The 21,362-nt window shown below is 40.5% G+C and overlaps 2 protein-coding genes across 3 annotated transcripts in view; both read right to left on the reverse strand.

Annotated features, from left to right (window-relative positions):
- The window catches only part of LOC111656618 (tetraspanin-18B-like), a 30,307-nt gene extending 27,061 nt beyond the window's left edge, over positions 1-3,246 (reverse strand). For both annotated transcript variants that reach the window (XM_023408409.2, XM_023408408.2), the window contains exon 1: positions 3,041-3,246. The gene's annotated coding sequence lies outside the window, so the exon portion shown is untranslated. The remainder of the gene's footprint in view (positions 1-3,040) is intronic.
- Positions 3,247-11,883: 8,637 nt separating this feature from the next.
- LOC111656641 (CD82 antigen-like) overlaps positions 11,884-21,362 on the reverse strand; it is a 31,980-nt gene continuing 22,501 nt past the window's right edge. Inside the window, exons 4-9 of the mRNA XM_023408441.2 lie at positions 21,116-21,237; positions 19,330-19,404; positions 15,868-15,966; positions 14,927-15,100; positions 14,755-14,838; positions 11,884-13,279 (exon numbers count right to left, since the gene is read on the reverse strand). Of these exons, the coding sequence (XP_023264209.1) occupies positions 13,202-13,279; positions 14,755-14,838; positions 14,927-15,100; positions 15,868-15,966; positions 19,330-19,404; positions 21,116-21,237 (632 nt within the window). The 3' untranslated portion in view covers positions 11,884-13,201. The remainder of the gene's footprint in view (positions 13,280-14,754; positions 14,839-14,926; positions 15,101-15,867; positions 15,967-19,329; positions 19,405-21,115; positions 21,238-21,362) is intronic.

The raw sequence follows: 21,362 nt of genomic DNA on the forward strand, positions 1-21,362 counted from the left end.
GAGAACTGGGAACCAGCAAATGTTTGCGCAAATATTCATGGAAATTCATCCAATAGCTGTTGAGATATTTCTGTCTGGACCAAAGAGGTGGACCAACTGACAGACCAACATCACCATCACTCCATCCACATTGCTAACGTGGCTAAAGAATACCAACAGCAGCTATCTACTGTGAGGATTTACTACTTTTTTACTGTTTCACATCATTTTAAATCTCATATGAGCTCTGGACCTTTGGATGGATGAAACTCGCTCTCTGCAGATATCACATTGGGCTCCTGAGAATTACAACAGTTTTCATTATTTTATGACTTTGTTTTTTTATAGACAAATCACTTTTTCAATTGTGAAAAAATAATAATCAAAAACCCAAAACACAAAGTCCATTTCAGGGAGGATGTGATCCATGGCTTTTATTTTCCCTTTAACTACTGTGATTAGCCGGATTGTCATTTGTCTCATAAATGTAACATGCAACATGTCAGCGGTGTAGATAATGTAACGCGCCTCTTCTTGGCACCGCTGATCTGGAGAACTGACTTGTTCAGCTGCTAAATATGATCCCATGAGCTTTTCTTTTTCATGCAGATGGTGCACATTAATGTTACATTTTGATTTATACAGAATGCAAAAAACGTTTCTCAACAGTCTGGCAGCTGAAGCTTTTTAGAAGAAAAACAAAAACCATGGAAAGGCCAGTGTGTGTTGCACAGATTTCTGGGGTGTGAAAGTCGCACCAACCATCAGCCAAATGCTTGTTTGGGTTCTCAACCTGCCATGATGCCAGGTAAACATCTCATTTGGTTATTTTATTTTGCTCTAAAAATACAACTGACTGGTGAAGAGGTGGTTTCCCGTCCTGCACACACGTCAAACTGCTCTAAATCGTTCCTGTTCCGTCCTCACAAATTAATTTGTATCTCTTACAACTATTCACATGTAAAAATGACTCTTTTGTGCCCTGCGTTTATTCAGCTAATGAGTTTGTCCATCAAAAGGAGAAGGACCTCGTCTAATCTTTCTGTTTCCCCGCTCACCTGCCAGTCATCTTCCAGCTCCTCATCACACAGACGTGTTGCGTTAACCCAAACTGGACCACAATCCCCGAACTGTCACTCAACTGACACCAGTGAAAAGCCCTCTTAATATTCCCACAACAGTCCAAATATATGTAGTTGAACTCCACATCAGGTCTACAATGACTGACTGCACGTTCTTTAAAAAGGGACTTTGCAGTAATAATTAGATGCAATTAGACTTGAGCGATACCCGAAATCTAATATCGCGATACAGTCCAGCCCAAATGTCGTGACATACGATATTATCGAATATTGGCCCAAGTCTGGGTGCAACATTTGTTACGGCTATTGCTGTATTCTCTGTATTTATAAATTAGATAATAATTTGAATATTGCATCCAGTGCGTTTACACAGCTCGTCGGTGACGATATCAATATCTGAAAGAAAAACCAAACATTTCCTGGTTCTACGGCTCGTCTTTTCTTTAGTCAAAGTAAACTGACTTTCTCTGGGTGTTGAACTCTCGGTCGGACAAAATAAACAATTTGAAGACGTCCCGTTGGGGTTTAGGGAATTGTAACGAGCACTCCACTACTTTTTGATTAATGGATTTTGTGAGATGATATAATCAGATTAATTCATTGATAAATAAAAATAATCATTAGTTGCAGCCCTACAAACATTTTGATAATGATTCGTTAAATTTGATTAAACATTTGTGACCAACATATTGCACTGAGCAGAGCTGCAAGGATTATTTGATTAATCAATTAGTCGAGTGACAGCAAATAAATCAGCAACTGTTGTGATCACATTTTTTAAGCGAAACCGCCAAAAATTCTGATGGTGGTCAGATAAAATAATCACTTTGCTCTTTGAGAAGTTACAGCCGAGTTTTATGACTCTTTTCTGATATTTCCTACGATTCGTTGACAACAAATCATCATCATATCATCATATTTATCTGTCAGGCTCTAGTTTACAAAGTAAAACATCACATGATTAATCACATAGGAGCATTATTCCTGCTTTAACACGGCCAGCACCCAGAAATCAACCAATACTCTAGAGTTGAAAGGATTAGTTGAGTTATTAATTAGTTGACTGAGAGAAAATTCATTTCGCAACAATTGTTTTTCACAATTTTCTGACATTTTAGACGTTGAACAATTGATTACAAGAGTTTTTTTAGATTCATTGGTGGTGAAAATGATTGTTGGTTGAAGCCTTATCGTTGTCCTAAGAGCAATAATACGACTTTGCCCTTTGGTTCTGACAAAACACAATTATACAACAAATAAGTCTTTAAATTAGATTTTGTCCTTCTACAAGAGCAGGGCCACAAGGTGGGGGGATAAAGTACCTCATTGATATTCAGTGCTGCAAATTCCTCACAAATGAACAATTAATCAAATTATGCAGACCCAAATAATATAGAGTAAATCTGGCTTTTGAGGACCCTGGAGGTCTGGAAGACCCGGGGATGTTGCCAGGTTGGTGAACCTGCTTTATATGAATATTAACGTACAACAGTTTAATTTCATGTCTGTCCCTTCGCGTTTAAACAGGTAAATTTAATCTAAATTTGTCCTGCAGCTAAAATTTGTTATTTTATTTATTAGTTGTATTTTACTGATTTTCACACTTTCACAGCCACAAGGTTCAACATAAACTTCAGCCACCCTTTAACAAAAGATGCTGCAGTTGTCTGTCTAATCTCTGCCATTAATATGCACTTTGTTCACATGCTTAATTAATTATATAGTCTCTAATGAATGTTGTGGTATTTTACCTGCTCCCTAACATTATTTCAAACCAAGTGTTGAATTTTAAGTCACAAATCTCGACACTGAACTGTCGGTTTTGTCGTTAAAACGTGGTTCAAATCTTTAACTAAGTAAACACCGTTTCAGAAGAGTAGAGAGTTAAACTAAGTGTTTAATGACAGACCTCTGCAGGCTGCAACCTGAACGCTGTTATTAGAGAGTCGCTGCTGTAAATATAAACCGCAGTAACTTACCGCTGAGGAATAAGCTTCTGTGTCCGAAACGTGTCTCTTATCTGTTGTTGAAGTGAAGTCGAGCGTCTCCGGACAAACTAATAAATCCGACAAACTCTCACGCCGACATTAACGCCTTCAGCAGCTCAGCTCAACGGCAGCCGGACGACTTCTGCTCACTCCTCGGTGCGGACTGTTGGAGACGTTTCGCTCCCAGATGAGCCGCTGTCAAGTTAAACACAGGTTTACTCACTACAGGTGACACGATGTCCTCGTTTCAGAATAAAAGCACGGCCGGAAGTGTGTGACTCGTCAGATTCTCCCGAGTATCCACTACGAGCTGCACATCTTTCTACACATCAAAGTTTGTTTACAGAACGTGAGCATGTAAGAAAATTAATTTAGAGAGAAATAAAAAGTAATAAAACCTCACTGAAATCACATTCGTAACTTTGCTGATATTAATAACAGAGCGCAGTTGAATGTGTTCTAAAACCCGGAAGTTGGTTAGCATTTTAGCACTTCCGGTTCCCTCTTCTGTGGGATTTTGAATGGGTTTTTGGTGCCTGAATTAAGGTTTGTTTGAAGTGTTTACTAAAACATTGGTACCAGTGTTGTAGTCCTCAAGTCACAGACTCGGACTCATGTCTTGAGCACTGATGACTTGGACTTGGACTCGAGCACTGATGATTTGGACTTGGACTTGAGCACTGATGATTTGGACTTGGACTTGAGCACTGATGATTTGGACTTGGACTCGAGCACTGATGATTTGGACTTGGACTCGAGCACTGACTGCATTCAGACTCAGAAGTTGGAGAGGAGGACTGTCAGACTGTCCAACTCGGACTCAGGTAATGGGGACGCAACTCGGACTTGTGCTTGGACCTGATCACCTGGATTTTTCTTGGACTTGAGGCTTGACTCGGGTTCACGGTTTAGGACTCGACTACAACACTGGTGGTTGGTACACATACTGCTTTGTTTACTTGCTGCTCAGACCGTCAGTTTACATCAGCGTAAGTGGCGTGTTGTGTTTAGTGGAGCTGAAACAAAGTGTAAACCACACTTCGCAGGTTCAAAGTGGGACTGTGTTGGTGGAGTTTTGGAGCGGAACAATTAATACATAAAGTCAGGTGACCTAATGTAACTCCTAACAAAGCTTTGCCAAACTCTAACCTGAGCAGAGGTTCTCAACCAGAATAACTGAAAACACCTGTGTGGGTGAGCAGGGCAGCTGTTATGAATTTTTTATGTGCAATAGCCGCTCAGTATTTTCATGTTTTATGAGCCTTTGTAGTTCATAAACCCAGTAATACTGTTGAAGTGTCATATCAGAAACATTAAAACTGGCAAATTAACCGCTAAAGAATCGATGCACAGTTTGCCCTTCACATCTCTGATCTCAAATTTGTTCTCTACTCAGAAAACTATGCTAATATGCTGCAGCTAAATGTGGGAAGCCATCACTCGCACGCCGCGTGAAACAACTAAAGAATATAAAATGAGGACAGAGATAAAAAGGATCGAGTCTTCCCTCCACTCGTGCAGCTCTGTGTTTTCACTGACACTGGGTTCATTCTAATTGACTGCTGCAGATGCAGTTGATGGGCCAGCGTAGCCACGATGCCTCTGGGCAAGGTGACCTACTCCTGCTTGATCAGTAGATATTTTCATGGAGCCGCTCCACACAGTTTAGTTCAGTTTGTTTGGATCGCTTTTAACTTGTAATGTGGCGCCAGCAGTTTATGTTCAGTATGTTGGAGACTTACATTTGCAAGTCATAAAATACTTGCTTTTAATTTACAGAAATACTCATTAAAGTCTGTGATGAGCTGTGGAGCTACAGCTATGAAATGCCTGATTTCTTTCTTTCTTTGCTTTGTGAATATAAAAGGTTCTTTTAAAAAAGGCCTCATATTTTAACAGCCCAGCTTTTTGTGTGAAGGGGATTAGGAATACAACCCACACAGCTCTGTGTAATGGCAGAGAAGCAGCGTCATCCTCAGGCTGCTAAACTGTGAACAGTGCACCTCTGTTCCCTCCACTGACAGAGGAGCACCATCTGGCAGAATATGTCGAAGACACCGGGGAGCTCGAGTCTGTTCAGCACAATCAGGAACAGCGATGAAGACGAGTGAAACCTCCGCTCACCACCTTCTCCATGGGTGGTCCGACTGACATCCGCATTTTCAGTTGTGTGGAATGTGCACCCTCGCTCTGCTGCGTGTCCACAAACACAGATTAACAGTTTTGTTTCCTGCTCTCAGAGAAGAGGGGACCTGCAGCGGTTTGAAGGCTGAGACTGGGAGGGTGATTTTTAAATAATGCAGCAGACATGCCACTCTCACAGTGGGCGAGAGAGCCAGTCACAGCAGGGAAACCATAACTCATCACTGGGACTTATCTCAGATTGTGTTTTGTCCAGGAGCACAAAGGCTGCAGCCGCTTCTTCTCATAGGCGTTTTGTTCTAAAATCATTACAAAAGAAACAGTGACAAAACTTTACTGAGCATCACATACATTCAGAAATGACTCTTCAGCATGGATGGATTACCAAAGGCCTGTGAGGCACCAGCCCAGAAACTCTGTATGAAGTTAGGAGACAAAAAAAAAAGAGTTTAGAGATGCAAAAATACCACAAAGTTATACAACATGACCAAAGACGCAAAACAACAGCAGGGAGACAAATCAAACACAAAGAAACAGAAAATGACCAGAGAGACTCCAGACTATAGGACATGAAATGGACGCTAGACTCTTCCAGTCTGGGGTCCAGTGTAAGTGGGGTGGGCCCAGTCTGAACCCAGGGGCCCATTTTCCCATAAACCATCTGTGCTTTTCAGATGATCATGTTCTGCTATTAGGTCAAATGCAAATGAAAAGCTCATGTCACCGTTTACTGACACATTCACCATATTAACTTTATACAGTGATAATGTGTCAATGTTGAGTTCACGTCTTGTTCTGATAAACCCAAACTGGATAAAAATAAGAAATATATATTAAATACAAAGAGCACATTTGGAGTCATAATCAACTTCTCTCCTTTATTATTATTTATTATTATTATTATTTATATTTACAGACTTGTACTTTTTCAACTTTTTTTAATGAGAAAATGAACATTCCTATGAAAATACATATTATTGTTTAATTTTGCGTCTACTATTGTGGTGGATAATAAACTGGAACACCTCGTCTTTCAAACTAAGATAAAACAGAAACTGCAATCAAAGTCCAAAATGATGAAGTGTTGAATATTTATTGTTGCAGAAAGAGTCTTTATGTGAAAATTGTGTCATGGCCATAAAACAGTATGGTTAATACATAGAGGCACTCTCAGACACAGCAGCTATTTGTGTTTAGAGAGCAGCCATGTGAGACCACGCAGATAAATACATTCAACCGTGCCTCAGAAATGAAACAAAAGACACCCTGCATACAAATGACTCCTTTTTCCTTCTGATTTCACCACCCAGAGCATCATCTGCCATCCAGAGTGACAGCTTGTCTGCCTCAAATCACCCGTCCACCACCAGTGAAATTGAGCATCTTGCTGTGTCCTGTCAGCTGAAGAAAGACATTTAGGAGATACAAAAAAACCCACCTCCGTGTCTTTTTGTTTGGAGCGACGTGGAGCAGTGAGTTGTGAGTTAAGCCGGTGTGTGCTCTGTCTCTGTCCATTACCACAGCGTGCTCCCCTGTCACATGTGATGGGCACAGCGATCCCCGCCGCAGGTTCCTGATGTATGAACCCTGACAGGCCTCCGGAGGACTTGCAAGCATGAAGGACTTTGGGAAAAGACGGGTCGCCTGCTGGGGCTCGGCACAAGCAGGGGGTAGATTTGTGTCTGAGTGAGCTGTTGTGATTGAATGAGTGCTGGAAGCCTCGCACTGATGTTGATGTGTGGAGAAAACAAAGTGTTCAATGGCATTTGAACACTTGAGTAAGAAAGAAGTGTTTTTAACATGCTCAAAAAGATAATATTAAAGATCCCCTCTGATGAAGATCAAGTGTTTACCCTTGTTAACATGTCCAAATCATGTTTTTTTATATAATACAAGACATATGAGTGAAATAATCAGTCAACACCATGAGTGAGTATTTCCACCTTGGAGCTGTCACAATATATATCGCTACAACATTTTTCACGGTCACTGTTTTGGCCAATGGGATAAACAGGTTAAAACACACAGACATTAGTCACCACTTGTGACAAATTCCCTCCAGATGTGAGGAATTAAATTAAATATGTTTTTGGGCAAAAACACAGAATCTCAAACCTTCGCTCTCAAATACAAAATAAATTCTCTTGTAGCGGACATTGATACTGGAGGAGGAGGAGGAGGAGGAGGAGGAGGAGGAGGAGGTGGAAGAGGGATAGGTGAAGGAGGAAGACTCCCGGGTCTCCGCACATACAGAATAACAAACACTCTCCCTGCTGTTGGGACAGACACCTGGGAGACCTTGTGGACATTTACAGCTATGTCAATAACTCCAGTGAGGTCTTCCATGCTACATTGCCTTCCTGTACATGAGGAGAAACCAGGAGCTGCGAGTGTCGAGCTTAAAGCCCAGAGGACTGAAAAAATGACTCATGCAGCATTTCAAGAGCCGGTCTATCAAAACACAACCTACACGAACAACAGCAGCCTCACAGTTTCTCATTCATTTCTGGCACAAACAACTTGCTAAGATTGAAACAAGGAAGATATTTCTACTGAAGGTCACGATTTAAAGAGAAAATACTCTTTTTATTGTAACAATCTTGATATGGAATTATATAGATTTAGCTATTCCTTATGTTGGTCAAGATTTTACATTAACCCTCTGTGGGGGAAATATCTTTCAGGAGATTCAGACAGGTGTGATCGGTAAATCTGAGCGGTTCAGAAGAGGCTGTTTGATTCTTGAGGGTTTGGTGTTGGTTGTTCAGTCCACCATTTTGGCGCAGACTGACACATCTCAACAACCACTGGATGCATTGTCATGAAACTTGACAGATGTTCACGGTGCTCAGATGATGAATCCAAATGACTTTGGTGATCTTCCGACTTTTCCTCTAGAGCCACAGTGAAGTTCACATTTGCGATTTTTAGGGAAATCTCTCCACAACTATTGGATGGATTGATATGAAATGTGATACAAACATTTATCCATCCATCCACCAAGTAGTCCAGTTATCCCCCTCCTCAGCAATGTTTTTGGAGGATCCTGAGGCCTTGTTCTGGGTTTACCCCGAGGCCAATGGAAGCAGGCCTCCTAACCACACAGATACACAAACCACCTCAACTGGCTCCTTTCGACGTGAAGGGGTTGCGGCTCTACTCCAGATGTCAGAGGTCCTTACCCTATCTGAAAGGTTGAGCCCAGCCACCCTCATTTCAGCCACTTCACAATCCACCGTCACCACCTAAAGCTCATGTTCCTTCATGTTCCCCTCAGGAAGAACCGTATAACTTTGAAAACCCCTGGTAACTTTTCCCCCTAGCGCCAAAACTACTGACATTCCCATCAGCCTCAGCTGTACAACAAAGCACTGCTGCAGAGCGGGCGGCGTGGCTGTAAACCTGTTTATATTCAGATGAAATTCATCAGCAGTTGTATGCTTTGACGGGGTGCAGGGTGTAGGGTTTCAGTGATCACCATCTACACATATTGCATAATAAACAGAACTGTACTCAGTGCTGTACCGGGAAACAAGCGAGAGTAAGGCAGTTTTCAGCAGGACTTCAGTTCAGGTGCCGTGTCTCAAACAGTATCAGGAAGAAAAGAACGCAGTGGGTTTGAGCTCCGAATATTTTCAACCATTAGAAAAGTCTTCACACCGTTTTAACCTCTTCAACTTCCTCAGCAGCCGTTATCAATGAGACGACGACCCCACACAGACTCCATCAGTATCACTAATGACTTCCTCTCTCTGCGCTCAACGCTCCTCATTGTGAGGTGAAATTACATTACGCTCAACATGGCTGATGATGATCTCACTGGTCTGGATTGTGGAGTGAGTGTGTGTGTGTAAATGCAAGTGAGCAGACGTTCTCACACACACACACACACACACACACACACACACACACACACACACACACACACACACACACACAAAGACAAAATGTCTTGCCTGTTTCCTGTCAGCTGTTGTTTCTCACATGTCTGTGATGAAAGATGTCTGATGTGACTGTGTGTGTTTTTGGACCATGAGCTGAACACACTCATGTACAGTAACTTTATTTAGTCATTTCCTCTGCAGCAGGTTTTCACACGTTACAGAGAAAAAACCACATTAGGATCAGCCGACCAATAATCAATCAACACGCTACTGACAACACACTGACCATGACAACTCTGGGTCATACACACAGATTCACTTTATGGCTCTACTGGCACTCACTGGCATTTATTCATATTCTGACTGCAGCCATATATGGATTACTGAACAAGCCTACAGAGCACAGGCCCAGGGGCCAAGAGGCCAGGGGGCCGCCACTCACAGCCTCTGTAAGAGAAGTGGCTGTTAATAGTTCTTGTTTGAAAGTCACAGAGCTCAGAGAAAAGACACAAAATGACCACAAAGATACACAAAAAGGGTCTAAAAATAGATACACAACAAACAAAAGACGTGAAAAGTCACCACAAAGAGAATCAAATCTATCAAACAGACTCACAAAAGGCTTTAAAAGAGATGCAAAACAAACAGAAACAGACACAAAATGACCACAAAGAGATGATAAATGACCATAATTGCGTCTCTTTGTGTTGTTTGCAGTCGTTTTCTGTCTTTTTCAGTCTGGAGGTTCTATAGTAAGGGTTGGGGGGGGGGGCTGGTGAAAACCGTTGGACTGTTGTGCGTTTGTGTGGAGGACACTACATGAACACTTTGCTCCGCTTTGAGGCAGCAGTCGAATGTGTGTGTTGGACAGGTGAGGGAGAGTCCGTCTGCCTCTGAGGCTGGAGATGTGTGTGTGTGATGAAGGTAGCTCAGCATGTCACTGTTATGTGTGTGTCGTCTTATGAAGAAGCTGCATAGATTATGTTTTTATTTACACAATGAAACGAATCTGAGAATTTAATTCATTATGAATGTTCATATAAAAGTTTTATATGTTAATATCTGACCCGTTTTTCTCCGTTACATTGTGCAAAAAAGCATTATATTAATACATTATAATATATAGTATACAATATTATAATGTTATATATATTTTTTGTGAATTTCATATAATACAACTATAAAACTATAAAAAAGTTTGAAAAACAAAATCTCCAAATATTCAAATAGACAGCAGTTTTTACTCATTAATGCTCCAACAGACACAAGTGTAGTTCAGTTCTCTATCAGTTTGTCTCTTCTCTCTATTACTTGTGTCTTTGGACACTTTCAGAATAAAAGCAGGTTCTTAAATAGAGTCACGTCGCCCTCCAGTGGTTTGAGCAGGAACTACAGACTGTGTGCAGGCTGCCTGCAGCTTTATACTGTTGCTCTGCTCTGTATTCATTGTGTATTTGATAATTCATTTGACAACATCGCCTCAGGTTCTGTTGGAGCTTTTGATCATAACACATGGTCTTCATCGGAAGATTTCATCATGGAAATTAAATGTACTTTAAACCCATCTTGCTCATGTTAGCTTAAAAAATGATTACTGGAATTAATACTGGATATGAAGTTATTATGTTATTATCACATTATTTTTTGTGAGAAACTCTCTACGTCTCTAAAAAACAAGCTGCTGTGTGCTAATGCTAACAGTGATAGCTTAATATAGCACAGTGTGCAGCACAGTAAACAGTAGCAGAGTCTGAATGAAACAGTTCATGTACAGTACTTCAAAATAATAAAAAATACCAAAAGTAAAAATATTTCTGGACACACTGCTGTGAGACTCAGCAGCTGCAGAGTCAACAGTTTCAGCTCCATCAGGCAAGTTACAGCTGCTGGCGTTCTGCCACTTGCAGGCAATTAATGTTTCAACTGTAGTTGTTTTATTTGTTTGTGTTATAGCTAATGTGTGTTTGTGTGCATGTTTTTAATTTTTATTCTTTTAATCCAACTAAACTCAAAGACATTTTTAAAACTGCAGGTCCTGGGCTTCCACTTGGGGGCATACAAGAATTTGCCTTTTTCGTACATGCAGCAAATACAGAGCAACATTAATTAGCTGAGCAGGTGGAGGACAGTTAAGTTGCTGCTAGAAAACAATGCTAATGATAGCTGAGTAAGTGAATAAATATAGTGAAGTTGTGGCTGTAAAACCAAAACAATGAGCTGAAAATGATGAATGAAAAGCTCTATAGCGCTGTGGGTTACTGCAGAGCTGGGTGATAATTCTCTGTGGTTTCGCTTTACATTTATTTGACCCATTGTGAAAGGAGCTATTTGTTTTGCTATTTCTAGATAGCCAACGTTAGCATTAACAGTTTTTTACTAACATGTCTAGAAGAAACGTTGAGAGTTCAGCATCAATCTTCATTTCTTTAGTCACCAACAGCTGTCTCCAGCGGTGGAAGGCAACACCAATGTTAGCTCTTGTCTCCATCACATCTTTTCTTCCACTGAAGTTAGCATGCTAGCCAGCTAGCCTCCGCACATCGTGTCACTTTCTGATAGCGACTCATTGTAGGCTTCAATCTGCACTGAAGATGTCGCGGTGCTCAGAGGGCGTATTATAACCTCTTGTCTTGTAAACGCGATGATGCGACAGCCACCACCACCTGCTCAGGAAACATGTTCGGCAGCAGGAAAAAAACGCACAAATACCCCCTTTAATATAAAAAGATTAAGTGGTGCAGCTTGTGCAGGTTGAACACAGGAAGTGACAGCTTGTTTCAGAGGATGGATTTAAACCAAACAACAAACTTCTGTAATCAGTTTATTGGCAAAATGAAATAGAATGAATGAATGTTGTGAGTACACACATACTAATCCAGCTAGCTACAGTACCACAAGTCCATCTAGTTATAAACAGACGTACCCTCTCTCTCTCTTTTTTATAAGGTTAATGGAATGTTTTTCATACAGACTGTACATAAACAGAAAACAGGAGAGTGGATTTGTACATTATAAAAACAACATCTGGGCTGAATGTTAAAATTGTATATAAATGAATTTCAAATGATTTTTCTGTATAAACAAATTTCCTCCAAAATATTTCCCCTGCTCCAAAATAATCTGTTGTGTAAATTTCAATTTATCACATCCTTCAAAAGTGGTTAAAAATAAACAGTTCACTCTTCAGGTTATGGTCGGTAGAATATGGGCTATGAACTTAAAGCTTTAAAAGAAAAAAGAAAAAAGAAAAGTCTTATGTTTGCTTGTCAGAAGACAGTTGTAAACTGAGAGTGACACTTTCAGAAAACAAGTATCATAAATGTTCCTCTTTAGTATCTCATTATTTCTATTATTTCCAGAACAAAATCCTGACAATTCAAAAAATTAAGAAAACATGAAAAAGAAAACAACCAACTTTTAAAAAAATTCAGGGAGAAACCAGCTGCTAAAGAACTGGCAGCATTTTTGTTTTTTGGATTCAAAGTCACACAAATAATGACTAAAATTATATACAAAGTACTAAAAACATTTCACAAAAACTCAAAACGCTGGTGTATTAAAATAAAAAAAAACAAAAAGAAACAACACACCACGAGGTGGATTTTCCAGTTGTCCAAATCAGATGTCATGCAGAATCTAAAAAAAAAAAACAACTTAGCTTTGTTTCCGTCTTTACAGACAACAAACGTGATTTCTCTTCAGATTTTTTAGGGAATCAAAAACCAGGAAGCGATAATTTACAGAGAAACAGACAATATGGAAACTAATCTGAGCCTAAGAACGTGTACGGGCAGGGCAGGAACATGTACCTCACGCTTCACTTTCTCCTCATCCATCACTTCTTACTTTAAGTTCCTCTGATCCTCTCACATCTCAGCATCATTCTCTGATCCAAAGTTCACAACTAGAAAAGTCTCTAAAGTGCTCCAAAGAAACTGGACTGACAAAACAAAGATGGAAGTGCCTCAAAAGAAGAAAAATCCAACAAAATATAAAGCAAAAACACATTATTTTTACATTTGGACACAACATTTCACCAGATATAGGCTGGAAAAATCATTATTTTTTACTCCCTCTTTCTTTCTGTGCATCTGCAGTTCAACCTTGTAACTGCCTCCATCGAGCTTTAGTACTTTGGCACTTTGGTGTAATCCTCTGTGTGGATGTTCCTGCACAGGCAGATGGACAGGATCATCCCCAGCAGCTGTAAAACAAAAGAGCAAGATGCAAAATGATCACAGAGACACTAAACAACTGCAAACGACGCTGTCAGGGGCCCGTTCTCTGATCATCTGTCCACGCCTGGACCCAGAAATTGATGGACAGATTAATAAATTAGAAAATAAAAATACATTTCTGCTTAAACCGACACTTTGTGAGTCGATGAGCTTCCTACGAAAAGTTTTAAAAAAATATTCAGGATGTAAAAATGAAATTTAAGACTTTTCAAGTCCTGCAGATACCATGTCTGGAAGATTGTTGCAGCTCCGTGGTGCACAATAACTAATAACACTGTTTCTCCATGTGTAGTTAGCACTGTGGGAACAGTTAGCAGACCTCTACCTGACGACCTGAGAGGCTCAGAGGCTTCAAATGTATAAGACAGTCAGATGTATTTTGATCCTCAGGCACTCATAGATTTATAGACAAGCAGCAGTGAGTTTAAACTGTCCTCCCTGACACAGTGGAGGCCGGTGCAGAGACCGGAGGACTGCTGTGATGCAGCTCGAACGAGTCGTCTGCATCTTTTTTTTCTGGCGACGGGGGAGAAGACCGTCACAGTAATCTGACCCGCTGGAAATGAAAGCAGGGATCAGTTTCTCTGAGTCCTGCCTGCACATGAATCCTCTGATCCTTGATATGTTTTTAAGATGGTAGAAGGCAGATCTGACATCGCTGTTAAAGTTTAACTGAGTCCAACATGAAACCACGATTTCACAGCTGAAATAAACACTCTTTAGAGTGGATTTTACAACTCTTATCCTCTGGCATCTGTGCAAACTGTTCTGACAATGTTTGGTTTAAAACTCAAAAACATAAATCAACAAAGCACTTTGAGCACTCTTTAACTTTATTTTCTCCACCTCCTGATCTGTGGTTCTCTGCAGACTTTAAGCGATCAAATCAAATTCCTGAATCTTTCATGAAATTCCTCTTTAAATTTCTCCCCCAAGTTTTCACTGTCCCTTGGAAATGTATCCCATTACAGACGCTAAATGTGCTCTAACTATGACTTTAAAGGTCCCATATTGTATAAAAGGTAGATGTCCATGTCTCTTGATTATAAAGCAGGTCAAAGTTCTATATTAATACTGTGGAAGTATCAAAGTGCTCAGTCCACAGAGAAATGAAAACTGAAACTGAGCCTTAAAATGAGCCATCAGGACTTGACTGTAACTTTGTGATGTCACAACAAAGCAGTGACTGCCCTCAGCCATGCCCCAAGCTCCGCCCACTGATTGGCTCACTGACCTGCTGCTAGAGCTCCAGAGAGAAGCCTGAGAGGAGATGTAAAACTACACTGAGATGGTTTTTGGTTCTTAAAACCACAAATATATCTTCTCATGGGTCAACACTTCAAATAAAACATTGGGGAAGTGTAAAATACGGGACCTTTTAATGTAATTTACCACAGTTACGACAGAGGCGCCACGTTAATGAATGATAAAGCTGCTGTACCTTAATGAGAGCCACTCCGAGGCTGATTCCCAGCACCATCCCGATGTTGGTGAGGAGCCAGCTCTCCACACTGGCAGCACAGCCCTGATTAAAACACAAGTAGAGCAAATGAAGGAAGAACATACAGGTGGGGGAGAGTAAACAGGGGAGAGCAACAGGAAACGCTGTTTACCACATCGTAGACGGGCCAGTCGGGCGTCTGAGCCTCACAGAAGCCGCTGTCAGAGAAGTTTCCGGTGGCGAGCGAGATGTTCTGGCAGGAGCAGGGAAACAGCAGCTGAGAGCTGTTGACGATGACCATGTTACCGCTCCAGTCCATACGACCGCTCCAGCCACAGCACTCCATCTGCAGACAGCGATCATCAGCAGTGTGGTGAATGAAAAATAAACAGACCAGAATAAGATCACAAGAGCCGTCACCGGCAGCCAAGGAACATTTGCTTTTCAAGGATGTTCGATCCGACTGGAGCAGCTCTCCAGACGGAAACAAACGCGCCTCGGCAGAAGTCACGGGTTCAGTCAGAGTGTTGACTTAGGAACCCAGACAACTACAGTTTACAGCTGTATGTAAATGTTTGGGTCAAATTACACATTTTGTTGATTTTTGTAGTTAACAGAAGGAAATCATTTTAATTGTTCATATCAAAAATCAAGAATCATGTAAACTGACCCAAACTTTTGCATTCAACTGTAACTCTAACCAGATGAGTAACTTGCAGTGTGGTCTGCAAAAATGATGTCATTTTTGTCTGGTATCAAATCCTAAAAGTCTTGTTCTCTTGTACTTTTATGGTTCAGTCCTTTTCCAGTACAAAACAAATTGTTTCAAAAACTGCCTACAAGTAAATGTCTTTATCTTGAATTAAAGTCAAGCAGCGAAATATTCAAACATGTTCATTTGTTTCGGAAACAGTTTTAAGTGAAATGGAAAAGTGGAAATTATCTTTTAGCAGCCAATTACAGACAAAAACCACTTTGCAAAACAGAGATTTTACTGACAAGAAGATTTCAGTGGGAGATGTGATGTCAGTGTCTGTATCTGCAGTTTGCATTTTAACAGATAAATCTGAGTCTGCGCCCGGCTCTGATCTCAGATCAGTGATTCTGACTCACATTCCTCTGGATGAAGTCCCAGGCCTGCTCTGTGGTGGAGTTGTTCCCAGGGTAGTTGTGCAGCACCTTGGTGACGATCTTGGACATCTCGTCATTTAACTGAAAGAAAACAAGTTCAGGTGTTGGTAAAACAAAATATGTGACTGCTTGAGATAAAAATGATTAAACACAAGCAAAAAAATGTTTTACATTTGTTATATGCTGTTAATAGTTTGTTTCCGCATGTCTATGCTCCATGTCGGATTGAATGCGTGTTTTTTTTATTTTGCTTTTCTTCTTACTTTTTCTTTTCTTTGTGAAGATATTGGTGCGGTGTATGTAAGATGTTTCATGACAGAATTAAACCAAATCATTAATCACAGAGCTGCAGCTCAGGAACGAACAAAGGAAACAGGAGAAAAACAAAAAGAAATGACACTGTCTGGAGGAAAACAGGTGAAACTGCTGGAGTTGGAAAACGGTCTGATCTGTGAAACAAATGTGGTGCCGCTGTGTATCGTTAGCAGCAAATGTCTGTCGCATTCATTAGTATCTGGTGGTGAATAAACAGAAATAATAAATAAACAAAAACTGCAAAAAACACTTATGCACAATGGAAATCAATTAAAATTTTGTTAGATAGATAGATGATACGACTTATCAGCAGGAGAGTTAGCCTAGCTTAGCATAAAGAATGGAAGCAGAGGGAAACAGCTAGCCTGGCTCTGTCCGAATTGAACAAAATGTGCCTCTAAAAACTCACCAATTAACACGTTATATCTTGTTTGTTTAATCTGCACAAAAAACAATATGTAAAAATGACATATTTGGACAGAGCAAGGCTAACTTGTGTCCCCTTGCTGCCAGTGTTTGTGCCAAGCTAAGCTAAGCTAAGCTAAGCTAACCAGCTGCAGGCTGTAGCTTCACATTTACTGCACAGACTTTAATGTGGTAGAAATCTCCTTTAACTTTTAACAAAAACCTCAAACTCAAAAATCTGCTGGAAAACCTGAGCTTTTAGATGTGTCACACACACACACACACACACACACACACACACACACGAGTGGTTGAATTGATACAAATCACTGGAGACCAGATGCAGGAAGTCTGTGTGTAATTGTTGTTAAACCTTTCAAGCTTCAGAGCTGAATGTTGAGACATTCAAGGTCTCCAGTGAACACAGCTCTTCATATTTGAAAACCAGATAGATGTTTTTTCCCCTCAGAGAAGGAGGGAGGTTTTCCTTGAACCTGTATTTGGCAGAGAGCAGAGAGGCTGAGACGTGGTCCAACAGCTTCCACCAAATGTTCAGATACAATAAACAGAGACCTGTCTGCAACTCCTGCATTCTGCAGAACTGAGGGGGTTTTTGTTTTTTTGTTTTTAAATCGCATTTCATTCTGTTCAGCTGTTTCATACAGCTGGAGCAGCGAGGACATGTGAACTCAGACTCCTGTTTGTCTGAGCCAGGATCAATGTGAGATCTTTGTGCACTCTGACCTGTTTTTCATTTTTATTTTTATTGAGCAATTCAGAAAAATGCACCAAATACTTTTATGTTTGGAGACGAATAGGGTGTGTGTCTGTGTGTGTCTGTGTATGTGTGTCTGTGTGTGTGTGTGTGTCTGTGTGTGTGACCACATGGTTGTTAATCTGAGTTAAATAAACTGTGTCAGTGTCCAGCTGGCGTGCGTCTCCTAGTTCACGTCCCCCATAAACCAGTTTACGGTGTAATACTGAAACGACAGCGCTGGTTTTTCTTATCATAATGATAAACAGTCCAGACGTGGAGAACACATGAAGAGCTGCATTATATTCATACTCTGTTGAAAGCTGAGGTACAAGCACTACTACTGCTGATGAGGATATAGTTCCTTTATGTCTGGAGATTATGATTTATAGACCGAGGGTTCTCTCTTTCACGCTGATGGTTTAAAATAAATAAATAAATAAATAAATAAAATAAAAAAGATTTCTTGTTGGTTTTTATTTCCTGGTTCTTTGTCTCCTCCAGCTCGCTCAGCCTCCATGTTTGTTTGAGTTTACTGGCAGCTTCAGAGCCGGGTCAGTTGTATTGGAGCTTTTAGAAAAATCAATTGTAATTAAAAAAAAAAAAACTTGATGCTGATGCGAAAACTATTTACAAGTCAGAAACTGGTAATTACAACAACTTTCACATGGCGTGAAGGAGGCATGAGGTCTTATGTGCAGGAAACACAGATGTTTCACATTGGGGTTAATTACTGGAAAGAACATACCAACATCAACAGGAAGTGTTCTGCCTTTCTGTGTGAGACGCTCGCAGAAGCTCCTCTCTGCATTAAAGTACTGGACACAGTTTAAACTACATTATCTGAACAGTTTAACCCGTCAGACGGTTTTAATGAGACTCACGCACAGAACAAATCAGTGTATCTTCATCTTATTAAACAAATCAATACTCTTTGTCCTGTAAAGATGCACCATTTATATGTCAAATATATTTTATATTTTAAGCTGTATTTTAATATGTGGTGTGTACTAATGGGACTTCCTGGTAAAACGAAGGAAATAATAAAGTAATTTTCATCTGTGTGTGTGTGTATTTCTTAATTATGTGTGTATTTATCTATTTATTATCATGTTAGTTTCACCAAACACCTCAGACATTACACTGATTACAGTTCTGTAATGAGCTATAATATCAGACACCTTCAGAATTCAAATAAAAGGTTTTTTTCTTCCTAGATGAACATAAACGCTACATGAAAATGATCAATAAATCTCGAATGTAACTATCGGCGTCAAATACTCCTTTGTTTTCAAACTGTCGTGCTCATTCAGAAAATCTAAAATGTGTCATACATCCATGTCTGAAGGCAGCGGGAGACTGTAGTGAGATAAATAGAAACACAGTTTTTAGTCTAGGACTGAAACAAACCGAGAAAATAAAGTAAAATAGATGCAAACAATTTGGTTTAAGGTTTAGAAAGCCACGATGCTTGACCCAGAATGCATAAAATATACATTTAAAGATAATAAAAACACTGAAAAAAGAAGCTTTTTGTGAGTAATTCACACTTTCTGTGGGAAAAGCCTCAGACCAAACACCAGGGGGCGCTGTGACACCGAACGCCGTCAGTCTGGTGTCACATGGAGCACATCACCTCCGCAGACACTGTGTTCTCAGTTACAGTGGTTTACTTGTTGTGAAGGGTAGAATTAGGTTCTATTCATAGCGTTTGTTGTTCTTGTGTCACAGCCAGAGAACATTGTTGTGTTATTGATCACATGTTACGACCCGTCAACCAATCAGAAGATGACGGTGCATCATTGACAGGTGTGTTGCCAACCTCCGCATTCCAGTTGTTAAAGTCACTTCATGGAGCGTCTGACTGAGACTAACAAGAGGGGAAACTCCCATGATGCTCATGTGTGCACGTTGTCACAGAGATGTGATGGGGGGGGGGGGACTGATGAAGAGGAAGTGATGTCACTCACCACATCCTTTTGGAAGTAGATGAGGGCTCCAGCTGCTATCTGAGCGATGAGGATCAGCAGGAGGCAGGTGAAGTACTGAGGAGGAACAAACAGGTGATAAACATGAAACAAACATCTGGAGACGATTAAAACACGTCGGATCAGTGACGGCGCTGCTGTGATCGGCCTGTCGCACCAGACTGCGGAGGATTAAGGAGCTCCACTGTTTCCATAATCTAGTAAAAACAAATCTGTGATCCACACTGTTGCCCTGGGTGACGCATTCCTTCATCACCATGAACATGTAACTGGCTCATGTGCACATTCAGTGTAGCCCAAACAAGCCCCCTACAATTTACAGATGTCCCCCTTTGCCTGGTTTGCCTCTCCTGACGTTGCGCCTCTGTTTATATAATTACACAAAATCTATTAAATTACAGTTAATACTCGACTGGAAAAGCCCCCGAACCTTGTATTTCTACTCCGTGTGTATACAGTTTGACTTCAAAGCCTCTTATCATAATCCATCCTGTTACTTCTCATTATTCATTCTGTACATTTTTGTTCCCAACAATATTATAATGTTAAGTATATGAGATTTGAGGATACTGGCACTTGTGTTATTAACACTTCTAATCAAACTCCTGTTTTGTTTTGTTTCATTTGTAAGAACTGGAGCAGCTGTGTTATTTACAGGTTCTGCTTCTGCTTTATCAACTCAGAAGAGATCCTGGTGTCACAGCATCTTCATTACTACTCAACACATCACAGAAACCTACCGTCATAAACACGCTGCTGTTTATTTTGAATCAGTCCTACATTACACACACACACACAAAAATGTGTGTGTGTGTGTGTAATGCCCCAAATACTCAATAGAGCACCAAATCTGGGTTAGTCCGCCTCTAAAAGTAGTGCCCAAGATATGCACAATTTCCTCCTGTTTGTTTGATAAAAAAATACAGTGAGCAGCTGTAGTAATAAATTAAATAGCCCTTTAAAAAAAAAAAAAAAATTAAATTATAAATGATAAATTATGTATTTATGAGCAATTTTCAAAGTTTTACATCTTCAGTAAGAGCCAATGGGCGCTGAGCTGAGACAGAGAGTAGAGAAGTGTTAAGAGACAGACTAACACATTGTTGCTTATGTTTTATTCATAAACATATATAGAATAAAACCTTAGATGTTTCAGTATGAGTTTTGGTGTGATCAAAGCCAAGGTTGGGGTTTGAAGGGGATCGAAGTTTCTGCCCCTGAATACTGATCCATAACAACAACAACAACAACAACACCAGGTCTACTGATCTCCCACTGACAGTCGACGAGACACAGCATGAAAAACAAACTGTGCTTCAGCTTCTGCATATATATAAACACACTGTAGACATGTAGGTTAATACTATGGCACATCTGGAGAGTGCATTCAGTGGTAGAGGACAAGCTCTTCATCCTTTCTAAATCATGAAGAGTACTGCAGCACAGGCAGAAACTGGAACTAGAAGCAGATTAATATTACGAGTCGTATCTTTGACATTTTTATCCTTTGTTTTCAGGCTGCGTCGTCGACTGATGCCAACATCAGTGATTGAACGCTCTGACCTCTCAGACTGATGAAAACCTTTTAAATCCCACCGGATAAGTTCAACGTTTCATGTTATGAAGTTAAACAGAGAGCTGTCCTTTAGGACAAACTTATTATATTTCCACAGTTAATCCTCCACCTGTACCACACCTGTGTTATTCATCATCATCATCATCATGTCGACATGATCTTACCATACAAACACACAGCGCCGTCACTCACCAGGCCAAGCAGACAGCGGATCTCATAAATGGCCCCCAGGCAGCCGAGGAAGCCCATGAGCATGGAGAAAGCCCCAACTCCAATCAGGATGTAGCAGGCCACCTTCACAGGTGTGGAGTTATCTGTGGAGAAACATCAGAGCACAGGAACCACCTGCTGTTAGAGCGTGAACATCCTTCTGCAGACAAACTCGGCCTGGGCTTATAGTCAATAATATTGAATATCGCAATATTTCCCGCCATATGTG

This window comes from Seriola lalandi, unplaced genomic scaffold (assembly GCF_002814215.2).
Source record: "Seriola lalandi dorsalis isolate HSWRI2012SDOR001 ecotype SW California unplaced genomic scaffold, Sedor1 jcf7180002054361, whole genome shotgun sequence".
Lineage (NCBI taxonomy): Eukaryota > Metazoa > Chordata > Actinopteri > Carangiformes > Carangidae > Seriola > Seriola lalandi.